We start from the raw sequence: 11,949 nt of genomic DNA on the forward strand, positions 1-11,949 counted from the left end.
GTTTGTGTATGGGAAAGATGGGGGATTTCTAGCTCGGATGATGGGCCATTTTTGGATGAGTTTATACGAGGCCCGTTGAAAAGAAGCTCTTCATTTGTAATTTTGTATGCTCGATTGTCTGCGATATTTTCCGCTAAAATAAGATTGTCTGTCACATTTTGGGCAGCTTGAAAGTTTGAAAAACTTAATTTATAATTTATTGGCTAAATATGTTTGTCACCAAGGGTAAACTCGTTTGATCATCTTTTCAATGGATTTGTATTGCCGTGCTATTCAAAATTAGAAGTTCAAGTGCATGTTTTCTGAATTTATCCGTTTACGAAATGATCGGTGCTAAATTACATCATACCTTTTTTTCTGGTTCTATCTTATGTGTTTCTTATTGTGCAGAAGATATCTAACGGCTCATTGACAGGGGTGGATCTTCAGCGCAAATGATATGCCAATGCCTACACCTATGTATATACTCCATGCATTTCACTTCGGATTGGGTCATAAGGCGACATCTATGAAAGTTTGGGGATTGCTTTAGGAGGTGCTCCTTGTCCCGGCATTTAGGGAACAAACTCATGGATCCTTTCGTTAAGCAGCGTCTATTCTACGGTTTAGCCTACCATACACAATTCTTAGATGCTACTCCATCCTCTTTCTAGAAAGTTGTTTGGAAGATTTGGGCACCGCCAAAATCTCGCTACTTCGTGTGGCTTGATGTCCAGAACAGGCTCTAGACCTTCGACCGATTGGACAAGCGTGGATTGCCTCACGAGCTGGTCTGCCAACTGTGAAAATGCAGGCCTGAAACAACAAGGCACATCCTCTTGGACCATTGCTGGTCTACGAGTATATGGCAGTCTGTGGTGCATGGCTCTCCTGTCCCACTATTGGCACGCAATCGCCAAGACTCCAACCGCAACCCCTGCAGGGTTTAGAACTGCCATCATTCTGATCTCGCAGGAAATCTAGAAGAAAATGTGAGAGTCTTCAAATATAAATTCTCCGTGCCTTCAATGCTAATGCAGAAAATCAAAGACATGAGCAAGAATTGGATCCTACGGAAGCAGAACACCAAGCAGATATTAGTAGCTGAGATGGTTCTCTTTCCTTTTTTATCTTTTGGTTGGCCTAGGTCTCTCATGTTTGCTCCTCCCATATCAATATAAAAGGACAACCTTTTTCTTCGTTTCAAAGAAAAAAGTGGACTCGTTGTTATATGCAACATCCTAGCCAGTGGTGGATCCACCGTCCCTCTTGCTCGAGTAGATTTCCAGGCTTGTCGGCGGCATGCCATTCTTGCTAGATGATTTTTCATTGTAATTCATTTTGGGAAAAGATTCATGTGTACCGTATTAGAGGGCTAAGCTTTGCAACCAAGGTGGATAGCTGAGTGGGTGAGAAAATCTTCAGAGCGAGAGCATGAATTGATCAGAATCCTTTCAATTTACACGCAAGACAAAGAAATACAACATGCATTGGTCAAAATGGCATGCACGAGAGTTAATTTGGATAATTAATACACAACTTGTCCCAATTTTTGGCATACCTCCAAAAATTCTATTACCCCTATCATCCGATAAGGAGTGAGTAGAGCATTGTAGGCACTTCGATTATTGTTTTTTTTTATAATGGGCGCTTTATTACTTAAAGAAGCCTTCGATTATGGTTTGTCGGGGCTTCGAGGTTTCGGATCCATCGTTGATCCTAGCTCTACATTCTATGGTAAGCCTTTGTTGACTACTATCTACTAAATTTAATATTTTTCTACTAATTATATCGCAGCCTAGAAATGCCTAGCTCGTCTATAATATCTAAATAGAAGATTCTCACTGCCTAATTCTCCTAGCCTGTCGTGAGGTTGTGCCATCGTTTTTCCCACACCTTTCTTACTTATTCATTTGCGGGCTTATGCGGGGCATCCGCTTTGCAACCCTAGCTGGTCACTCTCTAGTTATCATCCAAGAGATTCAGGAAAAGTGAGTCAAATTAAAATTTAAAACTACTCCCCACAAAAAAGAAGATTTGAAAACTACTCACCAATATAAGTTGATCGTTGACTTTTGAGGTTAAAATATGTTCGTAGAGAGAGATGCACACATGCACTTAGCTAGAGATATCGTCGAACCGACCATTACGTACGAGTCTACTAGACAAACGCTTTAAATTTGTATAGTAGATGATGAACAAGCCCATGAATTATTTTCGATAAAAATAAAGACCCCGTGGAGGAAAAACGGGAGGCGTCAAATGATTATATTACAGGGTTCACCGATCATCGTTCTGATCCCACGGAATTGCACGTAGGTACGTGCCAACCTAGGCATGCATGGAAGTAATGCAAACCGTGTTGATTCGATCACGTGGATGGAAGGATTGACGATCAGCTCTGCTGCGTTGTCGTCTTCTCCTCGTTGCCGTTCTCCTCCGCGACGTTCTTGATGATCGCCTCCGTGGTGTTCTCCTCAATGACGACGGTGGCCGCCGAAGGCTTTTCCTCAGCCGCCTCGGCTACTGCGGGGGCGGCGCTCTCCTCCTCGACCACGACGGGGCTAGCTGTGGGCTTCTCCTCCTCGACGACGATCTTCTCTTGGACGACTTCCTCCTCCTTGATCTGGATCGCCGGCTCGGGAGTCGTCGCCTCAGCCTTCTCCTCGACGAGGACGGCGTCGGCAGTGGGCACCCCCTCCGGCGCCGCCGCCACCACTGGCTCCTCCTCCTTGGCCTCCTCCACCACCACCTTCTCCGGTGTCTGATCAGCCGCAACCTACACACGTATCAGCCATCACACATTAATAAGGTCCAGATCAAGTAAACGAAAATCATACGCATGGGTAGCTATATGTATGTTTTGTTTGGTCACCTGATCAGCGGAGACGACGGTGGTGGTGTCGGGTGCAACCTTGGGTGTCTGCTGGGCGGCGGCCTCCTCCTGGGGGACCTTGCCCTCGACGGTCTTGGGCTTGCTGGCGCAGGCACCCATGGCTGCTGATATATATTATTCCGGCTGCTGTCTGCGTCGGTTGCGGCCGGCGACTAGACGGCAGCCGGTTTATTGGGTGGAAGCGGTGGCCTGAAGAGTAGAATGAGGGCTTGAATGTGGAGGTGGTTTGACAACTGAGGGAACACCGGTATTTATAGGGATGTTTCGTGGTTTTGCGTGATAGTAGTTGGGTAAATTTAGAGATGCACGCTCTGTGGTCTCATATGCATGGATGGTTGGGAGCGGGTGTAGGGTGTGCGGTTGAATTAAGGATACCAGCAATCTTTTTACAAAGCTCTATCGTGGGCAGAGCTTTTTTTTTCCTCGGCTGAGATTTCTGAAATATTGCCGAAAACCCGTTATTCCGGTCACCACCGAGAATACTTTACACCGGACAAAATATACCGGTATTTATATAATTTGCTGAAATTTAAAGACTTTCGATAAATTTTGGTTATATTTATAAATTTGTTTGACAAAGCTCAGCCAGATAATTACCGGCATTTACGAAAACAGGTAATACCGGTGCCCACCTGTATTTTTTTGCAGCCAATTGTTAAGTTGTGTTCAATATCAACAAATTTCCCAAATTGTAGTACAGTGAGTAAATAGTGTCGCAATTGTGGTACTTAGTTTTATGGTTTTTTATTTTTTTTGACATTTAACGAGAGTTTTATTCAATCAACGCAAACGGATCCTGCCTGGTCAGCTAGCAAGCTGCAGACGAGGAAATCGGGGGGGGGGGGAGTCAAACCAAGCACGCGCCACCGTTAATGTGCAAGCTTGCTTGGCACAGAGATGGGCCGGTACATTGGCTGCTCTAGGTACATGCTTAACATCAAAAGAAAGAAAATTACATGCTAGCTCTCCAATCTCCGAAAGGATGGGCGCCACGATTGATCTTGCACCGTGACGAGAAGTCCAAAGATGTACCATCTCTAGGCAGTTGACCTCCATGATCCCTCTCATAAACCCACGTAGACGGGCAAAGATGACTCCGTCCCGCAGTGATAGGGCTTCAGCAATGAGAGGGTCAGTAATACCCTCGTAGGGTTTGCTCCAGGCTCCCAAGAACACCGATGATGTGCGCGCTACGTCACCAGCACCACCCTTGTGAGCATCCAGTGAGAGACCTCCATCCGTTTTGATCTTGACAACATTAAGTTCTGGTGGTCTCCAACCATGGCCAGGAAGAATCGTCGTCATCTTCTTCGGCAGGGCTAAAACCGCAAGAGCCTCCTTAGCCAACTTCATTGACTGTACCGGGTTGAAGCCACCCCGATCATGCATCCAGCTGTTTCTCGAAGACCAAATCGTCCACATGGTAGTAATAATTTTTGTGCGATCTGTCTCTGAGAACATAGGGTCACATAGAATATCAATCGACCAAGTGTTTGGATGTAATCTGGGAGGGTAAACTCAAGAAACACCTGCGCCTCCTCCCAAAACGTGCGTGCATGTAAGCACTTAAGCAATGCATGGATCAGATCTTCGTTTGCAGCTAGGCGGATTTTGCAACGTGCACTCTGTGCAATATGTCGGTGCTTAAAGATACTCTCAACTGGCAGTATACCGCGAAATACTCTCCACCAGAGCACCGTGACCTTTGGCACCACATTCAGCTTCCAGAGAGCATTCCATTTCCGTTTTCCAGAATCTGAGGTTTCGGTAGTCGTCCCTTCCTCTAGAGCAGCCTGCTCGTTGCGAGTCACTAGAGCGTGATACGCTGATTTTACGGAAAAAAGACCTCTCTAAGTTCTAGGCCCAGAAATCCTCTCCTCCACGACGCAGTGGAATGTTCAGAATGGCGTCAGCATCATGAGCAATGAAGCTCCTCCAAATTAATTCAGTTCTCCAACGTCCATTCTCACCATCAATAAGATCTGAGACCAAGTTGATTTTGTCTTCACCAATCTAAATTGCCGGCCTCATACTCCTGGGACTAGGAACCCAGGCATCTTGCCAGACATTAACCGAGGACCCATCTCCTATTCGCTTCAGTAAGCTGAGCTGGAGGGCTTCCCTTCCAGCCACTATCGCTCGCCAAGTTGCAGACGCTCGCCTAGGTAGTGCAGCTTGCAATAAGAAGTCGGAGTTCGGAAAATATCTCCCTTTTAAAACCCTTGCACAAAGGGAATCAGGTTATGTCAATAATCTCCAACCGTGCTTGGCTAGAAGAGCAATATTAAACATCTCGGGATCTCTTAACCCCATTCCACCATGTATCTTTAGTTTTATGTTATTAGCTCAACAATATTATATCAGCTCGCCCAGCCTCAAGGAAAACAAAATGCTCAATCAGTACATGTACGTACGTACGGCTCGTCCTATCCCAGTGCCGCACCTGCGAACGGAACGTACCTACGTACGTCGCCGTCGCGGCCGCCGGCCGGTCCTTGTCTTGTCCGGCGTAACAACATGTCGGTTTCCGCGCGCGCCAGCCTAGGCTATAGCTACACATACAGCCAATCCGGCACACTATCCGTGTACGTGGACACAAGGGTGAACCGCTGAGGCACTGGCTCTCGGTCTATCGGCCAGCTACGCTCCTCTCAATAAGAAACTCGGATCCTCCGAGAGACGGATCATCGATTTGCTGTGTATATATTTCTAGGCGGGGCCAAGCCGATCAGATCGATCAGGGGCGATGGACTCGGGACATGTGGTGGGGAGCTCGCCCCGGTTCTTCGTCGACGCGGAGAACACCGGCGTCGACGACGACGCAACACGCCGCCGCCGCCTCCACTTGCTGTTCCTGGACGCCTGCTTCCTCTGCAAGCGGTACATCGGCTCCGACCGCCACATCTTCATGTACAAGTACGACGTGCTGCTTCGCCTGCAAGGGCTAACTAATACTACTGGGCTAGTTGTAGTCGATCGATCTGTACATCTGCAGCTACGTGTGCGTGCAGGGGGGACATGGCGTTCTGCAGCGACGGCTGCAGGCAGGAGCAGGTGGACATGGACGCCGCCATGGCGCGCTCTTCAGCTCGTCCTCCTCGCCGACACCTGGGATCGCCGCCGCAGACCTCGCCGCCCGCGCCACCGTCGTGTCCGGCAAAATAACTTTGCGCGCCACGCATGTAGCGGACTGTGAATGTTTCACCTGTGTCCTGGTCTTAGTGCGGTTGCGCATGGTCTCCGGCCATGTGATCGATGAGGATGAAGAGGCAGCAACAGGAGTAGTTTCGTCGAAAGATCAGACTAACATCTGTTCGCGATACACCCTCTTGGAGAGTTCTGTATAATTGTTGTATGCATTGTACAAAATTGCCTGCAAAAAGTATACATATATGATCGTGTGTATTACAAAACCTGAAAAGACAAAAACTAATAATCCACCGATACTGATTATGTCCAATGCAGTTAATATATTGTTGCTCCATTCTTTCGATCAAAATTCATCTTACAATAGGTGTGCACCTTGTTCATAGGAACGGAGCTATAATAGTCCATACCCAGGGTAACGGTTCATTCTCGTGAAGTCATTTAATCAACTCCACAACCTTTGTAGATGCTTTGTCAAACATGAGTCATTTTGTTTGACACGAAATGTAACGAAAAACGCGGGCGTGCCAGTGTACCTAAATACACAAATAAAAAAGAAAGGGAGATATGCATTTTATTAATCTCGTCACGAGAAACAAAATTACAATATCCCTATGGATGCGCTCCGTGGCCTGCTGGCGCGGCCAACATGACATGGCGATTGTGGAGTTCTGGTTCACGAGGCCTCGGAAAGCTCCCGCTTAATTACGTCCGCGGGTCAAGCCCACATACCACCTCCGATTAAGCTGCTGCAATGGTCGTCGTCTTTGAGTCTCGTCTTCTCCAAGAAGATGGTGGTGGTGGAGTGGGAGAAGGGCGGAATGGTGGAGCAGTACATCTCTCGCTCCGGCGATGCATAGTCGTATGCCTCCGGCTTGTCGATGTCCGATGATGAAGATGTGGGCGGCCTTCGCCTCGTCGGTGCCAGGCCTGGTGTGTCCGCCTTGTCGGTGTCGGACTTGTTGACTTGCCTTTGCCTCGTCGGCAAAGCAAGTGGTAGTTTGCTTCATCGGAAGAAGACAATTCGGTGGATTATGACTATGCCTCGTCGGCGCATGGACGACGTCGACGTCGATGATGATGTTGATGTAGATGTTGGAGTAGACTCTATGATGACCTCAGAGAGCTTGAGAAGTGCATACATTGAAGGTGCCCGCCGCCTCGCGGTGGTCTGATGCCACGCGTAAGCATCGGTGTGGACGACGCCCTGCCTCAGGGGATTTCGTGTAAGTCTATGTGGACGGCACCTCGTCGCGAGGGGACTACGTGTAGTTGTCGATGTAGACGGTGCCCCGCCACGAGGGGACTTCATATAGGTGTTGATGTAGACGGTGTCCCGCCGCGAAGGGACTCCGTGTAGGTGTCGATGTAGACGGTGTCCCGTCGCGAGGAGACTCCGTGTAGGTGTTGATGTAGACAAAGAGAAATAGAGATAAGGGCGAGAGGGCCCATCGCCGAAGTAGACGAGGACACACATCGCTTTGAAGCATGCGTGCCCGGTGGTTGCCTAATGCGGAGCTGTTGGCAGTGGCAGCCTCGGCATGGCACGCGTCAAAGGTGGTGGGCATGCAGCGTCCCAACGAAAGGACTCCGACATGCACCACAACTCCAACATCAGCTTGCGACGTGAAGCAGCGAAGAGCTTAGGCAAGTTCATTGTGGATGAACTTCTGACAGCACGTATGCATCCATGCCACCATCTAGTGGCTATGGCCGACGTACTCCTAGGTATGCGCGAAACGTGATGCAGCTCGGCCAGCGGACGGCTGACCGGCTCCCCTACGTACACCATACCAAGAGCTGAGGTGCAGCGACGCCAGGTATCTCTAAGGAGAGACGACGACCACCACCACATGTCGCTATCGAGCTGCGCGTATATAGGCTCATGATAGCACCATGCATGTGTGCTCGACAGCCAAAGGTATCGAGACGACGTGCCGGCGATCCGCCGACTCCGTGAGACATGGACGGCGTGCCATTCTACGTCTCAGCCATGAACTATGCCACGTGGAAGTTGAATAGTCAAGGTGGACAAAGATATGGCCGCTGCGACCATGCCATGGACGGTCGCAACCGCGATCGGTTAGCCACGATCCGCTAACGGCGCCTCCGTTGACGGATGCCGTTGTCCCCACCGGCGAGCATGCCAGGATCAACGCTGTCGCCCCCAGCGGCGGTGTATGAGCGAGTGCAAGGCTCGGTACCACCCAACGATGTGGTCCAAGTAGTGTTGAGGTAGATGAGGGCGGACGTAGGTCGGCCACCGCCGACCCGTTGATAGCGCCTCTTGCTACGGGATACACGCCTCGCGAGATCACTTGGAGACACGGCGATCACTCCATGGCGTCGGCCGCGCCTCGGCCGATATGGTAATCGGTACCACCATGCTAGATGCAAACAAGAAAAAGATATCAACATTAGTGCTGCTCCTCATCATTGGCGAAGACGACCGGCATGATCTCGTTGATCTCCGACGAGCTTGCTAGCCTGCGATGCACGCGTGCTCCTCACGGCGCACACCAAGTCGCCCTCTTCTCTCAGCCACCTGCACGAGAGGAAGACGAAGTTCGGTATGGGGCAGCGGCATGTAGGCCACCGCCGATACGATAGCGGGTGCTGCTCCCGGGGGTCATCGTTGTCGCGCTACCGATGCTCCAGCGCACATGGATAAGCCGCAGCCTCCTTGCTGCTGCACATCATGCTGCCACCAGGGGCGCACCCTCCTCATGGAACCTGCTGAATAAGATAAAGAGAGTATACACCGATAAAAGGCGTACGCGTTATGCTGAACGTAAGCCCTTCAGAGTGCACATCGTCGCTGGCGCCGGTCATCCTGGTTCGCTGACACTGCCCCGAGTGCATGCTGTCCACCGATAGATAGAGCCCCCGCAGCAGGATACGTGCTGCTGGGTGATCATCTAGTGGTCCCGGACAGATGCGTCGTCGATGACGCCGGCCGGTGCAGCTCTCGCCCGAGCTTGCAGGTGTGGCGCTGTCCACCGGTGACGGCTCATGCTTGCCGTTGCGAGCTCCGACAGGGAGGTCGCAGCATGGAAGCGATGCCAGCCGGCGCGGCTCCGCCTGAGACCGCCGCCAGCCACGAAGCCCGCGAGGTCCTGCTCGCCTCCTCCTGTATCAATACCTGGTAGAAGAGACAGATGGAACCACATGAAGCAATTGTTGTTCATGTGCATGCACGGTGGTGATCTGCTCAGCATGTTTAGCGCAGATCCAAGTCACCATGATAGCCAGGCAATAAGGGGTGTGTTGCCACCGCGACAGAGCAGTAGGTGCTGCTCCGTGATCGGCCACGTGAGACATCGCCGGCGTACACAGCCGACGGCCGTCGTGCACGCCCGTGATGCACAGCGGGCGCGACCTCGGGCTAAGCCTGAATACCGAAGTGGCGTCCGCACAAGCTTCGCCTGAGCCTGCCGGCCACGCGTGCGCACCGCCGGCGCCAGGCTCTGGGCGCGGCCCCTCTGCTTCCTTTTCCCTCGGTCCTTCAGCGCGTCGCCTCGCGGATGTTTATATAGGCAGATGGTCTGGGCTTCAGCGGTAAGTTAGGCGTATATGGCAAGTGAGACATACGTGATAACCTTTGACTCCTCAATCTGTTCAGATTCTTTCGTGAGCTGCACGATACGGCCAGGATCGATCCAGTTGTATGGATACGTACGTGGCCAATATAGCTGTCCAAACTATGTGACACGCACGTACGAATCGACACGTCCGGCCGGGTATTGATCTCCTTCCAAAACTACCCCGTACAAAAGTGTCCATATTCGTATATGTGAATTCAAGTTATATTTCTGGGCAGTTAATTGAATAAATACGGCCAGGCTTGATCAATTAAGCTCTAGTCCATAATAAAGATTATTTTATGCATTTATTTTGCACACGCCTGTATATACGTGGCATTTTGAATAATAATTTCGTGGGCGCTTGTCGCTCCGTTCGTGAATATTATGTAATGTCCCAGGTTTAGAGACGATCGAGGGGTAGATTTTAGAAAGGGATGTGCATTGCATAGTAAATTCTGGGGAAATTTCGCGCTTTTAAACAAAAATGCATCGAAGGGGGACAAGTTTCTCTCTCGACACCTTACAGGGTTAGGGTTTCGAGAGTGCGACAAACTTGCTTCTCACTTCACTAGTTTAGGGTTTTGAGAAGAGAGGGAGAGTTCACATGATTGAATTCTAAATGTTATGACATGGTTGAATTCAAACCAAGGTTGATTTTGAATTTCAAATTCAAACATTAAATAATTACTTTAAGTAATTCAATTGAGGAAATTCATTAAGTAAATAATCAATAATAAACAAGATAAACAATTATAATAAAGTAAAGCTCATTAGAGAAAACTTTGAGCTTTATTGATCATCACACAAATTACAATGTCATTACAATATCCATAAGTGAAATAAAAGAATAATACAACACATTACATAAATGGGCAGAATAGAAGAAAGGAAAAATAAAGAAAAATTATAATTTAATGAGCCTAGACTAAATTCTACAAGATCATCTTCATTTGATCTTGTATATGATGAACTCCAAGTCCATTTTGATCCATTCTTGATCCCTGCACATAAACACAACAAAAGAGAAGTTATGCCAAGTGGTAAAACCACTTGGCAGGTTAGAAGAATAATGAAATTGAGCAGATATGGATCAGCTCTGCCGAGCTGATCATCTCACAGCCAAGACACAAGCCAGGTACCATGAATTTGCACACACACACAGCTTGGCTGCTCACACAGCAGTGTGCATGCAGCACACCACACACACACTGCTGGTGAGTCACCAGCAGCTTGCTAGGCTGTGTTGTCGACCAGAGAAGGAGAGGAAGATCATATAAAAGCTTCTCCAACAGTGAAACCTAGTCATTTGTTCATCCATCGACAGCAGCAGTGGTAAGTTCATCAAGAACACCAAGAACACTTAGAACAGGGAAAAACCACAAGCCATCGAAACCATCCGGGGACAGTTTCACCAAGAAGCTCGTCAAGCGTGAGCAAGTACCGAGATGGAGTAAAGCACCACAAGCTTGTAAGGAGGAGAAGGGCAAGCAAGCCAAGCAAATCACAGAAGCAATCCTCTACAACAACACTTAAATCTAGGAGCTGGAGTGAGGTATACCACACAAAGCCTGAGCAAGATCATATCTTGCTCATAAATAAGCATACAATGCATCATTGAAGCACAGAAGGGTAGAATACCCTGTGTGTGTCATCATCTGGCTACCAGGCCATTTGGTGCAAGCATAGATGGGTAAGACCACTAGGTAAACATTCTATGGGAACAAAAGTTATGCAAATCCATGCATAACTAGAGGAATCCAGCCAAGAATGAAACCATAGCTAGCCTAAACCACTCACTAAGCACCTACAGCTAGCTAGGCCATCAGATTATAGACAATTACCTGTCTATATATTTGTCAACACCAAAAGGTCACCTGGAAGTCCAAGATTGGACCAAGCCGGTGAACAACTAATCCATTCCAGCCGGCCAACACAAATCATGGTAAACCACGGATAGGGGAGCAACCGGGACAGCAACACAAGTGCTGCCGGGGCCACCTCAACCCCGAGCCGGCACAAGAACCTATACCTCATTATCCATTTGGATTCGAGTAAAGGGCTAGGGTACACAGCCGAGAGTTGGCATCCATCTAGCCTCGTCACAATTAATTAGATGATCACAAGCGCACAGGCAGCTCACATCACTTATCCACTTCGAGTAAATTCAGGCAACACGAGATAAGTGAACAAAACAAATAAATAAAAGCACCGAGGACTTTGCGGTGATCCAATGGATCGGTGCAAGCAACAGCGATTGCATAAGCCAACAACAATACCCACCAGGTTAAGTACTGTATGATACACACACGGCACAGAGTGAGCAACGGTGAGCCACGGACACTA

General features: G+C 49.0%; 1 protein-coding gene across 1 annotated transcript; it reads right to left on the reverse strand.

Annotated features, from left to right (window-relative positions):
* Window positions 1-2,374: 2,374 nt before the first annotated feature.
* Window positions 2,375-3,076, reverse strand: LOC124703231. Its single transcript, XM_047235454.1, has 3 exons — window positions 2,855-3,076; window positions 2,732-2,758; window positions 2,375-2,638 (listed from the first exon to the last, which is right to left on the reverse strand). The coding sequence occupies exons 1-3, from the start codon at window positions 2,972-2,974 to the stop codon at window positions 2,375-2,377; spliced, it is 411 nt and encodes a 136-aa protein (XP_047091410.1). The 5' UTR covers window positions 2,975-3,076.
* Between the last annotated feature and the right edge of the window lie 8,873 nt (window positions 3,077-11,949).

The sequence above is a fragment of the Lolium rigidum genome, chromosome 1, assembly GCF_022539505.1.
Source record: "Lolium rigidum isolate FL_2022 chromosome 1, APGP_CSIRO_Lrig_0.1, whole genome shotgun sequence".
Classification (NCBI taxonomy): domain Eukaryota; kingdom Viridiplantae; phylum Streptophyta; class Magnoliopsida; order Poales; family Poaceae; genus Lolium; species Lolium rigidum.